Source organism: Lissotriton helveticus, chromosome 8 (assembly GCF_964261635.1).
Source record: "Lissotriton helveticus chromosome 8, aLisHel1.1, whole genome shotgun sequence".
Taxonomy (NCBI): Eukaryota; Metazoa; Chordata; class Amphibia; order Caudata; family Salamandridae; genus Lissotriton; species Lissotriton helveticus.
Genome location: NC_136069.1, coordinates 57,562,070 through 57,581,941, shown reverse-complemented (window position 1 = coordinate 57,581,941; position 19,872 = coordinate 57,562,070). Strand labels below are relative to the sequence as shown.

The 19,872-nt window shown below is 50.2% G+C and overlaps 1 protein-coding gene across 8 annotated transcripts in view; it reads left to right on the top strand.

Annotated features, from left to right (window-relative positions):
- The window catches only part of LOC144772352 (sodium/potassium-transporting ATPase subunit alpha-1-like), a 3,188,308-nt gene that overhangs the window by 2,197,738 nt on the left and 970,698 nt on the right, over positions 1-19,872 (top strand). For all 8 annotated transcript variants that reach the window (XM_078656610.1, XM_078656616.1, XM_078656614.1 and 5 more), the window contains one exon: positions 8,761-8,953. In XM_078656610.1, the coding sequence (XP_078512736.1) occupies positions 8,761-8,953 (193 nt within the window). The remainder of the gene's footprint in view (positions 1-8,760; positions 8,954-19,872) is intronic.

Sequence of the window (19,872 nt, the reverse complement as noted above, 5' to 3'; positions counted from 1 at the left end):
CATGGTCCGGTTGGTTTTGGAGTATAATTTCTGCCTGGGGATGGAAAGTATTGTCCTTTCTAGGTATTGCAGTAGCGATCATATTCAGTTGCTGCCTTTGTATACAATGTGGCCCTGCGATTTGCGGCATTTGTGCTACCTCTTGTATTCCTAGTCCCAAGTCCCGTCCTAAATCCCGTTCCAAGACAATTCGAGACGAGCAAATGATACTGTTTCAAATGATAGATGGTATCATGAATATTGATGTTTCCTGATGGAAACGTAGTGACAAGGAGGGAATGTGGAAAAGTAAATTTTGCCATGTTCTGTGTCCCTACGTGTCCCCCATCCTATGTTGTATGTGCATGATTAATATGCATATGTATTCCCCATGATCGATTAAAGACGCAATTACAGTTGTGTCCAACTTTAGTATGCCAGTTTCCAGTTCTCGTGAAAGCTACGAGTATTAGGCCTATGTAAAGCTACGTTGCCACGTTTCTCAGTGTGCACGTTATTTCATTGTAAAGTCCCCGTTTCTAGGCCTCAAAAGGGCCCGGACTCAGATTCAGCTCCTGTCTCCTGAACCCTCGCTGAGGAGCGATACAGCCCCCACCTGTATCCCTGACCCTTCACTTACTTCCTGCCTCACAGTGCCCGGCTCGGCCTGGCTCTGCCTGCCAGTCTGCCAAGAGTATGTTATGATTCCAGTTATCAGTCCAGCCCTCCTTCTCTGCATTCCTAAGCTACTGCATCGCATCAATAGTTTCCGTCATGGTCTAGCCTTTACGTCTCCATGTAAGAGAAATACTGTATTAATGGTCATTTAATATTCCTCAACACGCACTACATGTAGAATAATGCATGCACCAGTCTTAGAGTCTGTTAGCCTTTACCCTGATAACTTTTGGATTCTATCAACATGTTCTCTAAACACCAGATACTAGATAGTGTTTAGGTACATGTCGCTCTGACTCTCCAGACTTCAGTCTCTCCTTCTAGCGCAGAAGTCATAGCCCCCAGCTTCTCCTAGTAACACGTCATTGTCAGTTTGCGCGCACCACTAGGTTAGAGGTCCCGGCTCCTTAGGTAGCCCCCTCCATGTTTCCGCCCCATTTATGACATATTCTGTTACGTTTACATCACATGTCTATGTATACGCCCTGTTCACGCCTCTTGTTACACCTACTTTCTGCCTTATCTTTCGCGACTGCTACAGGCCCTGCCCACTGCTACGCCTATTGTATTGAACATCATGTATTTTGTTTAACTATATATGCTTGTGCACGGTTATTAAAAGTTGCTAGCCATCCCAGATCTTGCCCGTGCAGGTTGTCCTGTTTCTGTCCTTTATGCTGTATTAAACCTGCAGACTCCGACTACCTCGAATCTTGACTCTTATTTATTGAGCTATCTGTTATTGTATATCTAGTCAAAAATAGAGGTATTATTTATTTATTTACCACAGCGGGAAGGAGGTCAGTGGGTTAGAAACGGTTCTGATGGTATGCACTGGTAGCATGGGAGTGGGGCAAGTTCGGCCTGTAGCTTGTTCATATGTCTCCATATCACAACAGAGCATGGTAGCTTGTTTACATGCCTCTGCATCACAGCAATGCATGGTAGCTATTTACATTTCTCCGTACCACAGCAGTGCATTGTAGCGTATTTACATGTCTCCAAAGCACAGCAGTGCATGGTAGCGTATTTGCATGTCTCCGTACCACAGCAGTGCATGGTAGCTTGTTTAACCGCTTCCCTGCGGGGCTGATTCCCCTGCTGTGCTGGGGGCAGGGAGGCGCGCGCAGCGCCGGGTGCTCTTGACAAGCTCAGCTCATCACACAGCACGGTGGCGCTGTGCTCATGATGAGCTGAGCTCGTCATGACCACGCCCGTTTCTTAGAATGCCCAGCAGGGGAATTATCCCTGTGTGGGCGAGGCGCAGCGGTCATGACGAGCTCAGTTCGTCATGAGCACAGCGCGATCCTGGTTACAGGACTCTGTATTACAGCAGTGCATGGTAGCAAATTTACATGTCTCCGTACCATAGCAGTGCATGGTAGCTTGTTGACATAACTCCACAGCACAGCAGTGCATGTTAGCTTGTTTATATGACTCTGTATCACAGCAGGGCAATATTAGCGTATTTACATGTCTCATACCATAGCAGTGCATGGTAGCTTGCTCACATGTCTCTATATCACAGCAGTGCAATGGTAGCTTGTTTACATGCCTCTGTATCACAGCAATGCATGGTAGCATATTTACATGTCTCCTTACCCTGGCAGTGTCTGGTAGCTTGTTTACATTTCTCCATATCACAACACCGCATGGTAGCTTGTTTACGTGTCTCTGTAGCACAGCACTGCACAGTAGCTTCTTTACATATCTCCATATCACAGCAGTGCATGGTGGCTTGTTTGCATGACTGTATCACAGCAGTGCATGGTAGCTTGTTTACATGACTGTATAACTGCAGTGTATGGTAGCTTGTTTATATATCTCCATATCACAGCACTGCATGGTAGCTTGTTTACGTGTCTCCGTAGCACAGCACTGCACAGTAGCTTCTTTACATATCTCCATATCACAGCAGTGCATGGTAACTTGTTTGCATGACTCTGTATCACAGCAGTGCAATGTTAGCGTATTTATATGTCTCCGTACCACAGCAGCTAATGGTAGTTTGTTTACATATCTCCATATCACAGCAGTGCATGGTAGCTTGTTTACATGCCTCCGTATCACAGCAATGCATGGTAGCGTATTTGCATTGCTCCGTACCACAGCAGTGCATGGTAGCTTGTTTACATGACTCTGTATAACCGCAGTGTATGGTAGCTTGTTTACATATCTCCATATCACAGCACTGCATGGTAGCTTGTTTACGTGTCTCCATAGCACAGCACTGCACAGTAGCTTCTTTGAATATCTCCATATCACAGCAGTGCATGGTAGCTTGTTTGCATGACTCTGTATCACAGCAGTGCAATGTTAGCGTATTTATATGTCTCCGTACGACAGCAGTGCATGGTAGCTTATATATATATCTCCATATCACAGCAGTGCATGGTAGCTTGTTTAAATGCCTCTGTATCACAGCAATGCTTGGCAGCGTATTTGCAAGGCTCTGTACCACAACAGTGCATTGTAGCATATTTACAGGTCTTCATAGCACAGCAGTGCATGGTAGCTTGTTAACATATCTCGATATCACAGCAGTGCATGGTAGCTTGTTTACATGTCTCTGTATAACAGCAGTGTATGGTAGCTTGTTTACAAATCTCCATCGCACTGCATAGTAGCTTGTTTACGTGTCTCCGTACCACAGCACTGCACAGTAGCTTGTTTACATATCTCTATATCACAGCAGTGTATGATAGCTTGTTTACATGTCTCTGTATAACAGCAGTGTACGGGGAATTTGCTTATGTGTCTCCGTACCACAGCACTGCACGGTAGTTTTTTTACGTGTCTCCTTACCACAGCTGTCTCTTATAGGTTGCTTACATGTCCCCTTACCGTGGCAGAGTCTGGTAGCTTGTTTGCATGTTTCTGTATGACAGCAGCGCATGGTAGCTTGTATGAGTCTCCATATCACATGTCCCCTTACCGTGGCAGAGTCTGGTAGCTTGTTTGCATGTTTCTGTATGACAGCAGCGCATGGTAGCTTGTATGAGTCTCCATATCACATGTCCCCTTACCGTGGCAGAGTCTGGTAGCTTGTTTGCATGTTTCTGTATGACAGCAGCGCATGGTAGCTTGTATGAGTCTCCATATCACATGTCCCCTTACCGTGGCAGAGTCTGGTAGCTTGTTTGCATGTTTCTGTATGACAGCAGCACATGGTAGCTTGTATGAGTCTCCATATCACATATCCCCTTACCGTGGCAGAGTCTGGTAGCTTGTTTGCATATCTCCATATCACAGCACTGCATGGTAACTTGTTAAGCGTCTCTGGACCACAGCACTGCACAGTAGCTTGTTTACGTGTCTCCTTACCACAGCTGTCTCTTATATGTGGGACACCCCCGCGCCGCACGGCCACCAGCTGCTGCGTGTGCCCCTCCGCTGTGCGCTGCCTCGCTGCCTGTTTTGACTGCATTTGTGCTTGCTTTGATTTCTCTTGTCTTTGCCCTTGTTTTGCGCCACTTGTAATTTGTGCTTGTATTTTTATCCCCTAGTCTTTTTTGGCCCGTGTTTAGCGTCTTTTGTTAGGAATTTGTGCCTGTTTCGCCGTCCCCTGTCCTGTTTCCCGCCTCCCTCGCCGCCCCCGCTTCCCGCCACCACTTGCGACCCCGCCCCTTTTTTTTCCTTGTGTTCCCTCCCCGCTCCCGCCTCCCAGCTGACCCGCCCACCCGCGCACTTGGCCTTAAAAGGCGACCGTGCGGCACAGGTAAGTGTGACCCACTTGTGGGACACCCCCGCGCCGCACGGCCACCAGCTGCTGCGTGTGCCCCTCCGCTGTGCGCTGCCTCGCTGCCTGTTTTGACTGCATTTGTGCTTGCTTTGATTTCTCTTGTCTTTGCCCTTGTTTTGCGCCACTTGTAATTTGTGCTTGTATTTTTATCCCCTAGTCTTTTTTGGCCCGTGTTTAGCGTCTTTTGTTAGGAATTTGTGCCTGTTTCGCCGTCCCCTGTCCTGTTTCCCGCCTCCCTCGCCGCCCCCGCTTCCCGCCACCACTTGCGACCCCGCCCCTTTTTTTTCCTTGTGTTCCCTCCCCGCTCCCGCCTCCCAGCTGACCCGCCCACCCGCGCACTTCGCCTTAAATGGCGACCGTGCGAACGCGCAGCGGTCACGCGCAGCGGGCTCGCCGATTGTGCGCCGAAGGCGCGCCAAAGGTAAGCCCGTCTGCGCCCGTCCGCGACCGGATCGCGACCAGCGCCAGGACCCCTGGCCCCCACCGACGGAAGCCGACCCGACGAACCTACAGCGCCGCCGACCTCATCGCACTCAACACCGGCCGAATCCCAGGATGTCACCGAGCCGCCCCGAAGCATACCCACGGACCCTTCAGCTGCCACGCCTGCAAGTTCACCTGCATCCGGACCTTCCCTGCACCCGCCAAGCCGAACTCCAGCAGCACCCACCTCAAGTGTATCCTGCTCAACACCCGCTCCGTCCACAGACACGCCGTAGAACTCTGGAACCTGCTCGACACCACCACCCCCGACGTTGCCTTCATCACCGAGACCTGGATGAACGCCTCCTCAGCCCCAGACATCGCCATCGCCATCCCAGAGGGCTACAAGATCACCCGGAGGGACCGAAACGCCAACCAGACGGGAGGAGGCATCGCCATCATCCACAGAGACACCATCCGCATCACTACCAACACCGATGACACCCTCACCACCGCTGAACACCTGCACTTCCAGATCCACACCAACCCGAAGACCACCCTCAGAGGCACCCTGATCTACCGACCCCCGGGACCACGCACACGATTCAGCGAGGACATCGCCGACTTCATCAGCCCGCACGCTCTCCCCTCCGCCGACTACATCCTCCTGGGGGACCTCAACTTCCACCTGGAGAACAACAACGACCGCAACACCATCAGCCTGCTCGACAACCTCGACAACCTCGGACTCAAGCAACTGGTGACCACCCCCACCCACCTCGCCGGACACACACTCGACGCCGTCTTCTCATCCAGCAAAGACGTCACCTTCAGCCACGCAACAGGACTCCACTGGACGGACCACAGCTGCGTCCACTTCACCTTCAGAAGAACGACGATCCACCACCACCAGCAACAGGTTGCTCGAAGAAGCTGGAACAAGATCACAGCCGACCAGCTCACCGCTTCCCTGAGCCAGCACCCTCCCGCCAACTCAGCGAACCCCAGCCAGGCCGCCGACAACCTCACGAAATGGATCAACGACTGCGCGGACGAACTCGCCCCTCTGAGAACCCCACCCAGCAGATCCTGCAGCAGAAAAACACCATGGTTCACCGACGAACTCAAGAGCTCCAAGAAGAACTGTCGAGCCCTCGAGAAAGCCTGGAGAAGGGAACCAACGACGGACAACATGAACACCCTCAAGCTCGCCACCCGGAAACACCACCAACTGATCCGCGCCACCAAGAAAAATGCATACAAGGACCGGCTGGACAACAACGCACACAACTGCAAGGAACTCTTCAACATCGTGAAAGAGCTCTCCAACCCCAACGCCGGAAACAACGACATCACCCCGTCGCAAGAACTCTGCAACTCCCTCGCGTCCTACTTCCACAACAAGATCACGGACATACACAACAGCTTCAACAACCAACCAACGCAAGCCACAACCGCAACGACGCCACCCACCACCACCCTCCGCACCTGGACCCCGATCAGCACCGAAGACACCATCCGCACCATGAACTCCATCCATTCCGGATCTCCGACTGACCCCTGCCCTCACCACGTCTTCAACAAAGCCGACGCTGTCCTCGCACCCCACCTGCGGGACATCATCAACACCTCCTTCGACTCCGCCACCTTCCCTGAGAGCTGGAAGCACGCCGAACTCAGCGCTCTCCTCAAGAAACCCACAGCAGACCCCACCGACCTCAAGAACTACCGTCCCATCTCGCTCCTCCCGTTCCCGGCCAAAGTCATCGAGAAGACCGTCAACAAACAGCTGGCCGCCTTCCTCGAGACGAATGGATCCCTCGACCCCTCACAGTCCGGCTTCCGAGCAAACCACAGCACCGAGACCGCCCTCATCGCCGCCACCGACGACCTTCGAACTCTGATGGACAACGGAGAAACAGCGGCCCTCATCCTCCTGGACCTCTCCGCGGCTTTCGACACGGTCTGCCACCGCACCCTAATACAGCGCCTCAGCAACATCGGAATCCAGGAGAAGGCACTGGAATGGATCACCTCCTTCCTCGACGGAAGAACACAAAGAGTCCGCCTACCACCGTACAAGTCAGAGGCCACCGAAGTCATCTGCGGCGTCCCTCAAGGATCCTCACTGAGCCCCACCCTCTTCAACGTCTACATGAGCCCCCTCGCGGCCATCGCACGCCAACACAACCTCAACATAATCTCCTACGCCGACGACACCCAGCTGATCCTCTCCCTGACCAACGACCCCGCCACCGCCAGAGCCAACCTGCACGAAGGGATGAGAGACGTGGCCGAATGGATGACGACCAGCCGCCTGAAACTGAACTCAGACAAGACGGAGGTCCTCATCCTGGGCTCCACGCCCTCCGCCTGGGACGACTCCTGGTGGCCCCCCGCCCTGGGCACCGCACCCAAACCGACAGACCACGCACGCAACCTGGGCTTCATCCTGGACTCCTCCCTCTCCATGACCAGACAAGTCAACGCCGTCTCCTCGTCATGCTTCAACATCCTGCGCATGCTACGTAAGATCTTCCAGTGGATCCCCACCGAGACGAGGAAGACGGTCACCCAAGCCCTCGTCACCAGCCGACTGGACTACGGCAACGCCCTCTACGCCGGAACCACTGCAAAACTCCAGAAGAGACTCCAGCGGATCCAGAACGCCTCGGCGAGACTCATCCTCGACATCCCCCGACGCAGCCACATCTCCGGACACCTGAGAGACCTGCACTGGCTCCCGGTCAACAAGAGAATCACCTTCCGACTCCTCACCCACGCACACAAAGCCCTACACGACCAAGGCCCGAGCTACCTCAACAACCGGATCAACTTCTACACTCCCAAGCGCCTCCTCAGATCAACCAACCACGCCCTCGCCGCCGTCCCCCGCATCCGAAGAGCGACAGCAGGAGGAAGATCCTTCTCCCACCTGGCCGCCAAGACCTGGAACTCACTTCCGACCAACCTGCGCCTGACCCAAGACCACCTCTCCTTCAGGAAGAAGCTCAAGACCTGGCTGTTCGAGCAGTAGCGGCACCCCCCCCCTCCCAGCGCCTTGAGACCCTACGGGTGAGTAGTGCGCTCTACAAATGACCTGATTGATTGATTGATATGTTGTTTACATGTCCCCTTACCCTGGCAGTGTCTGGTAGCTTGTTTGCATGTTTCTGTATGACAGCAGCGCATGGTAGCTTGTATGAGTCTCCATATGACAACACTGTACAGTATTGTTTACATGTCTCCTTGCCACAGCTGTCGACGATAGGCTGGTTACATGTCCCCTTACAATGGTAGTGTCCAGTAGCTTGTTTGCATGTTTCTGTATGATAGCTGTGCATGGTAGCTTGCCTATGTGTCTCTGTACCACTGCAGTGCATAGTATCTTATTTATATGTCTCCTTACCACAGCGGCGTCTGATAGCTTTGTTTACATGCCCCTTTACCAGGACAGTGCCTGGTAGCTTGTTTACATGTCTCCTTATACTAGTGAGACTGGTTACTTTTATACAAGTCTTCTTAACCACACCGTGACTAGTGGCTTGTTTGATTATTCCTTACAGTAGCAGTAACAGGTACATTTGCTTACTTTTCTGTGTTCAACACCAGTGACTGGTTTCTTGTTAATCTAGCTCTGTGCCTTAGCAGTGTTTGTCTCTGTGTCACAGGAGTTAACCCAGGAGCGTATTTACATGTCTTCTTACAACAGGAGGGACCGGTAGCATGTGGACGTGTTCTCACCACAGCAGTGGCTTGCACCTCATTTAGATGTCTCCCTACAACAACAGGGTGTAAAGAATGGCTGTTTGTGCACTGTACCCAGCGCTCAAACTGAGATTTTGTGTTCACTAGGGGCAGTCTTATGCAGGAATGTAGAGATATACACTTTATTTCATTTATGTAATTAATGCTGTCCCCTGTGCTTTTTCTTATAGCTGTCTGTACACAAAAATGCCAACCCAAAGGAATCCCGCTACCTGCTTGTGATGAAAGGCGCTCCAGAAAGAATTCTAGAACGCTGTTCCACGATCCTTCTACTAGGCAAAGAGCAGCCTCTGGACGAAGAGTTGAGGGACTCCTTCCATAATGCATACATGGAGCTTGGCGGCATGGGCGAGAGGGTGCTCGGTAGGTAACTTGGAAGGAGTATTTGCGTAGGTCATACACATACACCATGGAGGCCCAGCTCAGGCAATGTTTGGAGCCTGGCACTGAGTGCAAGTGTGACCGCAGGGAACACTTACCTATAGCTGGAGACCACAGCAAGAGCCAAAATAGTGATTTACAATGGGAGTGACTGTATAAAATGCATTCTAGAAGTTGGGAATTCTGCCTTTGTTGGTGTTCGGTAAGAAAAGACAGATAGTTTTGTAGCTTTGCAGATCTGATAAAGACTTCGAGCAGCAGATTTCTTACCTTCGAATTTCCCAGACTGGTTCGGGAAGTTTTTTCCAGGAGCAGTACCCCTGCGCACCACCTGGTGGCTCCGTCCGGTTCTGTGTGACGTTGCCGGGGTCGTTGGTGTTGGTCATGATGTTGCGTTTGTAGGAAAGTACTCCTTTTGGCATGGTTACCTCCCACTTTTGCCTGACTCTGATGCATCTTTGACTGAATGTGCACTGAGTTCCTGATAACCAGGTTCCCAGAGTCTGTGATCTTTCCCAAAACTACCTTTGTTTCCACAATTGGCTCACATATAAGCCTGTTGTAAATGGTACCAGTGGTATCAGTGGTACCAAGAGCCTTGTGGCCAGAGAGGGTATCTAAGGAGTGTAGCATGTATTGTGCGACCCTAATAGACCAATTCATCAAACACGTGCACACTGCCACTGCAACTTGCATGTTTTGGTGCAGATAAAAGTGAAGAGTCTACCTGGCACACATCCCTGTGTCAATAAGAGAGCGACAGGATGCACACCTTTGTATTTAACTAATCTGTTTTCACAAAATGCACAAAGGCAACACTGCATCTGTGCTGACTGGTGTTGTGCCCTGTCCCAACAGCACAAATAAAATGCTTCAAGAAATTGATGAAACAGAATGAAATATGGATTAAAACAGGTTAAAATGGATGATCAAATTGATAAAGGAGTTTTTTTAATACTTGTGGAATTTGCTGTGGAATTTGCTGTGCGATAGGTGGATGGAGCGTAATGTCGATGCTCACGTATTGAAACACATCACTGCAAGAGACATAGGTAAGTCACCTCTACAGCAGGCCTTACAGCCCTAAGGCAGGTTGCACTTACCCCTCATGTGAGGGCATTACTGCATGAGCAGATATGCCCCTTTAGTGTCTAAGTTCATTCGTAGACATTATAAGTGCACAGTGAAGCCATAATGAGTACATTGGCTAGAAGCTATCACTAAGAGTTTTCCACAGCTCCATAATGGCTTCATTGAAATCTAAGATGTTTGGTACCAAACATCTCAGATTAATGAGCCCACACTGATGCCAGTGTTGGATTCATTAATACATGCACTCAGAGGGCACCTCAGAAGTACCCCTGCAAACCTACCTAACAAATATTGTGTGCCTGACTCGTCTGTACCAGCCTGCCACCTCTAGACATGTTTCTGACCCTCTGAGGTGGGAGAAGTTCGCTCTCCTGGGGTACCATTGTAAGTTCCTTGTGTGGTACGTGGTACTGAGTTACCCAGGGAATGGTACACCTGGAGCCTCCAATGGGCTGCATCATATATTATGCCACCCACTGGAACCAATACAACCAGTGTCTGCAGAGCTGTCACTGCAGTCTGCTTTAAATGATGCTTGCGCCTTTTACTTTGGATATAAGGTTTCCCTAAGATCCCTGTGTAGGAGGCTGGCTTAGCATATTGAGTACACTTATTTAAGTGAAGAACCCTTATGGTGATTTTAATGGTCTTAGAAAACTATAGAAAGCTCTCTAAGTAGTAGCTGTGGAGAGCAGCCTTCAGGCTTAGTCCAGAAGGAATGTTAAGCCGCTTGTTTCACCAGAACTAATCTATAAAAATCAATAAATTGTAATGTAGGTTAAACGAAAAAGAACCACACAGTGTAGTTATAAAAATAGTTATATTTATTATACTACACTCACTAACACGTTGGTATATCTCTTACCCGAGGATATCAATACAATACACACAATAATTCAAAAGGAAACAGGCAAGTAAGCACAAATACACAGTGATCTCAAGGGGGAGACCAAACCATATACTAAAGAAGTGGAATGTGAACTGCGACCGAAGTCGAAACTTGACCTAGAAGACTCCGATGAGCTGGGGACCCAAGGAACCACCCAATGTAAGTACCCAGGAACCCCACAGAGGCTGTGTGCAGAGTGAAAACACAGCTGCATACTCATTGCAAGTCAACAGGGAAGTCACTGTTGCAGTTTCGAAGAAGAAGGACCCTTCCAAGTGGACCTGGGAGAAACCCCGTGGAAGATGGAGGGTTTGAGTGTCATCCCACCCATCGATACCCCAGGAACTAGGATACCTATGCCAGAGAAGCTGGGTGAATAGGTGCGAAGTGATGTTGGAAACCTCCGTAGACCACAATGGAGGACTTCAGTGAAGATGCCACTAGTGAGGAAGGTGAAAGGGTCTGATAGAATATGAGGATGTATTCTTAAAGAGGAGTACCTGCAAGCAGAGTGGACAAAGTCTATGCCACTCGGGAGTGACCAGGGGGCACGGAAGATCAATGACCACCGATGATGGAAGATGCAGGAGAGTTGATGGTGACCTTGTAGCTGCAGCTGTGAGGACCAGGCAATGCTGTGGAAGAATAAGAGCCATTCACAAGCTGTCCCACGTCGGAAGTCGAGAGCCAGGGGGTCGGTGTTCGTGGGGAGCACCAACAAGCCTTTGCAGCATCACAGATGTGGTAAATGGAAAAGGCAAAACGTTGGGACCGGCAAGGTTCAAGGGACTCACCAAGTGCAGGAGAGTCAGAAAACGCCCCGAGGAAGAAGGGGAGCCCACTGAAGCAAAAGAAGACCCGCATGAAGACCCACAAGTTGAAAGCACAGGAGTCGCAAGAGGACCAAAGATGCAGGCCTACCGAGCAGAGGATGCAGTGAAGACAATGACCTTAGTAAGAAAAGATGGTGGAGGCTGGAGCTTCTTGTAGCCCGGAGATCTCTGGAGGACAGAGCCAACAGGCTTGGGACTGCAAGTCGACAGTGTGCACAGGGGTTCTGTTCCAGCTATTCCGATAAGGGATACTGGCCTCAAACTTGCTGTGAAGACAGTGCATGCCTTAAAGGACAGTGCAGACCTTAAGTGTAACAGAACCACCACCTGTGTTAGTGAGCCTTTCGGAGTCTGTGTGACCTCAGGAGCAGCAGACTGGTCAGCTTCGTTGTGGTGCCTGCCGATGCAAGGGAGTGACTCCTTCACTCCAAGGGAGATTACTTTGGGTGTCTATGATGCCCACAGGCCTGGAGAAGAACCTAGATAGAGCACAGGCACAGACAACATGGAAGACTGGCAGGAAGACGAGGCCAGGATCAGCATGAGTCTTCTTTGATGCAATCTCGGTTCCCATAGTGAAGTCCAAAGTGCTTGCAGGGTAGAAGATGAACTGGTTTCAGATCTGAATCTTTTCCCACGACGAATCTGAAGAGCCACCCACAGCTAAGCCCTTAGGTACCCTAGGGAAAGGGTTGGAACGATTCAGGGTTCCCTCACAGAGGAGGGTCTGGACAGAGGGGAGGATACTCCCATGTCCTTTGTCCAGTTTTGCACAAGAGCGGGAGTCAATGGCTCCCTGAACTGGTTTCAACTGGAGTATGCCAGGAGGGCACCAGATGTGCCATTCAAAGCAGCCTGGTGGTGCTGGCAAGCACCCCCAGCCCAGCCCAATACACAAACACCTCACTGTGACAGGAAATCTACTGATCTACTTTCCCCTGCTTGGAGGGTAGAATTGTGTCTGTGGACTGCAGCAGCACTAGCTTGCTGTTAGACCTTGAAAGGATGGTACAGGGAATACAGGGGGCTCACTACGGGAGCGCCCGATACATGGGATCTCACATCCAACACTGGAATCAGTATTGGGGTGGGATTCGACATATCTGATAACAAACATGACCGGTTTTGGTGCAGCCAATATATAGTTAGACTTCTCGTAATTGAAATGATGTCCACTATAAGTAAATAATGTCTGACAGCACTTACAAAGCCTGGAGAATCGACTCCTGGGTTTGTTGGGGGTGTCCTGCTCCTGCAGGGCAACCTCCCCCTTATAATCAAGCACCCTGCCTTCAGTATTGAAAGGTCTACCTTAGGGATGTCTTATAGGTTGTAACTGAAGTGACCTCAGATATAAGGAACCTTATATCTGTTGTGAGTGGGGCTAGCACCAGCTCACACAGGCTGCTATGGCAGGCCTGTACTCAAAGTTTCAGTGGTGTCTCATGGGTGGCATAATACATGCTGCGGCCCATGGAAGACCCCTGGTGTACCTATGGCCTGGGACCTTAGCACTATATACTAGGTACTTAAAAATATACAACAGTAGCCAATTAGGAGGGTTCCAAAGTACTTACCATAGTCCAATATAGCAAGGAAGCAAAGTGACTGGTTGTAGGAGAGTAGGGTCTGCTTCCTATGGTCACCCCCACTTTTTGCTTTGCTTTACTGGTTTTCGACTTAGATGTGGCTGTGGGCCTGCTAATCAGACCCACAGCCCAGATGCACTCTCTCTAAATTCACACCATGTACTCTAGGTACATCCACAATTGGGAATTGGTTCACCTTGTCAGCCCCTGTAGAAGTGTACCCTAGGTACTCGGGGCATAGGTCTAACCAAGGCCTACCAGTGGCTGCAGCATGTATTATGCCACCCCTGGCTGGCCACTCAAACTGACACAACTGGCTGACCACTCAGCTGGGGCAAGGTTGTGTAATCACCCCTTGCTTAGGCATAGTATACCTATATCTACCCTTATATATAGACACACAGTAACCTATAAGTCACTCCTATGGCAGGCCTTAACAATCCTGGAGGCAGAGTGCTTGGTTATGTGTGAGATGGTGCTCTAGCATGAGCTGAGCCTGTCTGCAGCTTTCAGAACCATGTCCTTATAGCTGTTCTATGATATTGCCATACCATATACTCTTAAGTGCATTATGAACCTCGCGGTTAAATGCTATCTCTGGTTTGACTTTATCAAAACATGTCGTGTAAGGTGTCATACGCTTTGGAATACGACCCCCTCGCCAATTCTGGCGACGGGGGTAGCATTCCACCCTTCTAGAGGGAGAAGACATGTTAGTGCTGACTATCCCGGTTAAAGTTAACCAGAGCCCCAGCGTCACAAAATGGACGCTGCTGCCACAGACACAAATCTGACCTCCTGCTGCTGGGATTCCTTCCAGTCACTGAGGTTTGGACAATAGGTTTTCTGCCTGGAGAGGTGCAAGCACCACCCCAGACAGGACTTTGTGTATTGGGACAGGGAGGGCTGAATAGAATGAGACACTGCCTGGAGCACACTAGGTGCTCCATGCATACCCCAGTTCAAACCAGTTGCTGGGGCACTCCAGCCCCAGCTCTGGCACGAAACTGGTCAAAGGAAAGGGGGTGTAACCACCCCCCTTCCTGGTCTCACCCATAGGAGGGACCTAGAAAGTAATCCAGCCCCTTTTAGTTGTATAAAGGTAGGAGCTGAGTACTGAGACTTTAGATTAATCCTAAATCGAAACTTGACACGCAACTCTGGACCTTCGACGTTCTGCTGAAGACTGAAGAATCTCCCTTGTGGCCAAGGAGCGACCACCCTGGGCAACCAGGCACCATCCAGCAAATCAACGGCTTGCTTTGTCGACGCTCCTGCCGGGACCCGAGCACAGAGCCTGACAAGACCCAGACTTCCAGACCTCACTGACCCTCTCTTCACGACTGCAGCATAGCTGAGATCTTTGGAGGCGACAAGACACGTGGCGCCGGACATCTTGAAAAGCCTGCAACTTTCTAACTGTGCAGCTCCTGAGGTATCCTCGAAGCTGTGCAGTGGGGATTGAGAAGCCCCAAATCCGAGCTCCACCTGCACCGAAGATCAACCCTCCATACTCCACGAGTTCTTCGTGGGGCCCTTCTGCTTGTGTTCTGCTCGACGCGTTGTCCGGTTGCTGGCCCATTGGCTAGTAGCCTCTGTGACAACAATCCTTTTGAACCAACTTGCTGGTCTGGTTGCTACAGACTGGCCCTTGCCTCCCTACAAAGGTGAGGCACCTCAGACCTTGCTGGTCTGCACCAGAAGCCTTCTTTGAATCCTGCGTGGGTTGCCTTTGCCAAGGCTTGTTGACTCCAATCCGGCAGTCGACCCCTCCATCTACGAGAACCTTCATGGGACAGCTTGCCTCCAGCACCTGCTCGTCCTCGACGCCTCCTGGTCCGCATGGCTGAAGAGACAAGCTTCAAGATAGCACCTGATTGCTCCTCAACGTCGTCTGGTTCCACCCGGCCACTGGCTAGCGACCCAGACTCTGTCCCCTCTGCTTTCAGGTCCTCTTCATCCTCGATCCACCCTTGGATCCACCCGGACATCTTCCTCCTGGTCGCCTGCAGCATCTTTCTTCACAGGCTCCATAGACTTCAACGGCGAAACCCGACACTTCTTCACACCTATGCACCCTCTTCCTGTGGGTGAGGTAACGCGAGTACTTCATTGCTCCCGAGGGTATTGACTATCCAAGTGTCTAGGTTTTTAGTTGTTTCCTCCTAGCTAAACCGGAAGTGTCCTAAATCCTTCTTTATCTAACTTCTAAGCTCCCATTGACTTTACATTGACCCTCGCGTGTGTGTAAAGACACTGCCCGCGCCGCCTGTGGGCCTCCTGCTTCTAAACTAAGGTTCAGATAGTGTAGCCCCAGCGATTCCCTAGGCCCTAGGCCTTCCCTTTTCTCGTGACGTGGTACTTATACCACTTTCTTAATATATGGTTTGCTTTGCCCCTAGGGCCTAACCGTAAATTGTGCAACTTAACGTATTCTGACTAAGTATCTCGTATGTGCTTTTGCCTCTGATCTCATAAAGAGTTCAGAGGAGTGTGTTAGTAAATAAATACATATATATTTTATATATATCCTGTGTGGTGTCCTTTCATTTGATATTCAAGGGGTTACATATGGTAAAACAGCTGGCTTTACACGCCCTCACGAGTCTTTTAGCCTAAGACTGTTCTGTCCACGCTACCACTAGGATAGCTGGTCTATAGGTTTGACTTACAACCATCACCATAAGGGTTGTTTGGACTGGTACAAGGTGCTCACTAGAAAAGTGAACATCATATACCAGGCCAACTTCTCACACTGGTGCCCTGATTATTAGGATACCAGTCAGACTAGTCAGAAAACAGAATGACAACAGGAAAAAGTGGGGCTGTCCATGAAAGCAAATCCTACTTTCCTACACGCACCCCCAAACGAAAGGAGATGAGACTAACCTTGCCCAGTTGCGTGTACATTTTCTAGGAGGAAATATCTGGAGAGTCCATCTGCGTTGGCATGGTTTCTCCCAGGCCTTTGTTCCACTGAAAATTCCCATCTCCGGTAGGGAAATGGGCCACCTCAAAAGCTTGGGATTTTCACCCTTCATTTGCCTTAGTCATAAGAGGGGATTATGGTCTGTCTGAACCATCAAGTGAGTACAAAACATGTATGGCCTCACCTTCTTCAAGGCCTCCATCTCAATAGCTGACCAACGTTTCTCTCTGGGGTCAACCTTCTGCTTATAAAAGCTACTGCTTGGTACTGGCCCTCTCCATTAAGTTGTGACAAAACGGCTCCTCCCCCTGTCTAAGAAGCATCTGTCCGGACAATGAAGGTTTTGGAGTAATCAGAACTTTGCAGAATGGGAGCAGTGCACATGACATGTTTCAGGTCATCAAATGCCTTTGACAGCTAACTGTCCACTGAACTTTCTTTGGCATTTTCTTGAAGGTGAGATCATTAAGGGGAGCCACAATGGACCCATACCCTTAACAAACCTCCTGTAGTACTCAGTCAGGCCCAAGAACGCTCTAACCTGAGTCTGGGTAGTTGGAGCAATTCAGTACTTTATGGTCTGGATTTTTCACTTCAATGGTTGAACTTGGTCTTCACCTACCAGGTGACACAACTATACCACCTTACTCTACCCAATCTGGCACTTTTTGGCCTTGATAGTGAGGCCCACATTTTGCAGGGCCTCTAGAACATTTTTTAAAAATATATTTTTATTTGCATTTTTATGATGCATTAACAAAATAAGCATGTCACATATAACCATCCTCCACATCCCTCCCTCCATCCACCCTCCTCCCTCCTCCTGCCAGCCCATATTCCCCTCTTCATCCTGACAGGACTGTACCTTGCTTTTCCATAAGTCCAAGTGCAGAAAACATTCCAAATCCGCCCCACACTCAACCAGTGCAGCTGGGTACCTACTCCTCTCTTATTTACAGTCCCCCATCTAATCCATGATATTGTCGCCATTTCCCCCATACTCTGTCGAATTTCTTTGGGCACCCTCTTGCCTTGTACATGACTCTCTACGCTGCCATGTATAGATCCATGCCCCTTCTCCATTCATCTAATCTCGGCGGCCACATCCCTCTTAGCCACCACCAATGCTAGAACTACAAAGATTAGTGGGCAACTCAAGTCTACATCATTTGTTATGCCCAGCAGCACCAATTTGGGGTCTAACAGCAGAGTGACCTCCAGCACTTCTCCTAACTCCCCCAGAACCTCAGCCCAGTATGCCTGTATTATGGGGCACGTCCAGACAGTATGATAAAAGTCCCCTTGCCCCTGACCGCATCTGAGACAATTTGTATCGCTAGCCCGCCCCATGCAGTGAAGCCGCACCCTGTCATAGTATACCCTGTGCAGGATTTTATATTGAATAACCGCAAACAGGACTTAATTGTGACTTCCCTTGGAAGCATCAGGGCTGCCTCCCAATCCACTGTATCCATCTCCCCCACAGTTTGCTCCCACAATTCTCTGAGCTTTACCAACCCATCCGGCATATTATTGATCAGTGTTCTGTAGGTCAGGGAAACTGTCTTACTAGGGATGCATTCCTGTAGTAAGCGTCCTTCAAGCGGGGCATACTCTGGTAAGGGCAAGGCAAGCACCTCCTCCTCCCGCCATGCATGTCGCAGTTGCGCATATTTGAGGTACTGTGTGTGGTGCAACCCGTATTCCACCCTCAAGACTTGGAATGACTTTAATTCCCCCCTCTTCATCAGATCCCCCAGTACGGAGATACAGATGTCGTCCCACCTCTTGAACCCTCACAGCTTGTTCAGCTCCTTCAACCATGTACCGTGCCATATTGGGGTCTGTTTCGTCGGTGTATGAGTCCAATCAATTGCTTTAATCGCCCTCTCCCATATCCTTAGCGTAACCCTTGTTGCTGAATGCAGTCTTTCCTTCCCTTTTTCCCTGTATATATAGTGTAAGCAGTTGCGCTGTGCCATTGTTCTCCTCTCCAAGCTGTATGTGGGATGGTCTGCTGGTGCATGAAACCATTTATTGATAGGGGTTAGGTGCTCCGCCCAATAATAGGCTTCAATGTTCGGCAGGAAGATCCCCCTGTTATACTGGTTGCTTTGCAGGGTCCCGAAGGCTATTCTAGATTGTCTTCCGAGCCAGAGCAGTGATCTCAGTTCCGCATTTATGAATGAATGAATGAATGAATGAATAAAATTATTTATAGAGCGCACAATGGCCAAACGGCTTCCTGGCGCTGAGAGGTCTAGGGAGCAGAACAAACGAGACCAGGGAAAGTTAACAGGAGTAGGCCAAGGCAAACAAGAATGTTTTGAGCGCTTTGCGGAAGTGTGAAAAGATAGGAATAGAACGCATAGAGAGAGGGAGGGAATTCCAAAACCGGGGTGCAAGAACAGAAAATCTAGACCCACCAGTGCGAGTTTTGCGGAAACGGGGGACCGTGAGAAGGGCAGAAGAAGATGAGCGGAGAGTGCGGACAGGGGTGTGGGAGGAGATAAGAGAGTTGATGAACGCCGGTGCAGAGCGATCAAGGGCCCGGTAAACAAGGCAACCTAGTTTGAACAAGGATCTCTGCAGAATGGGTAACCAGTGAAGGGATTTGAGGGCAGGAGTGATGTGATGAGTTTTGGGCAAGTGAAAGATGAGACGGGCAGCCTGGTTTTGGATTGCTTGGAGGCGGCGAGTTTCGTAGGCCGGGATGCCCACGAACAAGCTGTAGCCCACGAACAAACTATATCAGTAAAAACCTGCCGGGGAAGTGGGAAATATTCATTTTGTAAGGCGTATAGGAACCATGGTAGCGTAATCATTTTAAACATGGCAGCGCGTCCTAGGATCGTAAGGGGGAGCATCTTCCACATGGCAGCATCGTCGACAAAATGTTCCAGCACCCGCTTAACGTTCTTCTGGTATGAGAGGTTTCTATCCAAGGTTATGTATACTCCCGAGTACACAAACCCCTCATCTGTAGTCCTGAGCGCACCAGGCTGTAGGGACCAGTCCTGCCCCGCCGGGGGTCGTATTAGATTGACTTATGACAATTTATCGTATAACCAGCATAAGCGCCGTAACGGCGCAGCGTGGTGAACAGCGCCGGGATAGTGGTGACAGCATGGGTAACATACAAGAGGACATCATCCGCATATAACGATATTTTTCCCTCATACGTGTCCGTCTGCTCTATTTTACATCCCCTAATGTCCTTGTTCTGCCTAATTTCACACGCCACTACTTCTATGGTTAGGGCAATCAATCAATCAATCAGAGTACTTGTAAAGCGCGCTACTTACCCATGAGGGTCTCAAGGTGCTGAGGGGAGGTGTTGCTGCTACTGCTCGAAGAGCCAGGTCTTGAGGAGTCTTCTGAAGTCGAGTAGGTCTTGGGTCTGCCGTAGGTGGGTAGGGAGGGTGTTCCAGGTCTTGGCGGCGAGGTAGGAGAAGGATCTGCCGCCGGAGGTCGTTCGTTGGATGCGGGGGACAGCGGCAGGGGCGAGGCTGGTGGAGCGGAGCTGGAGGGTGGGGGTGTAGAAGCTGAGTCTGCTGTTCAGGTAGGCT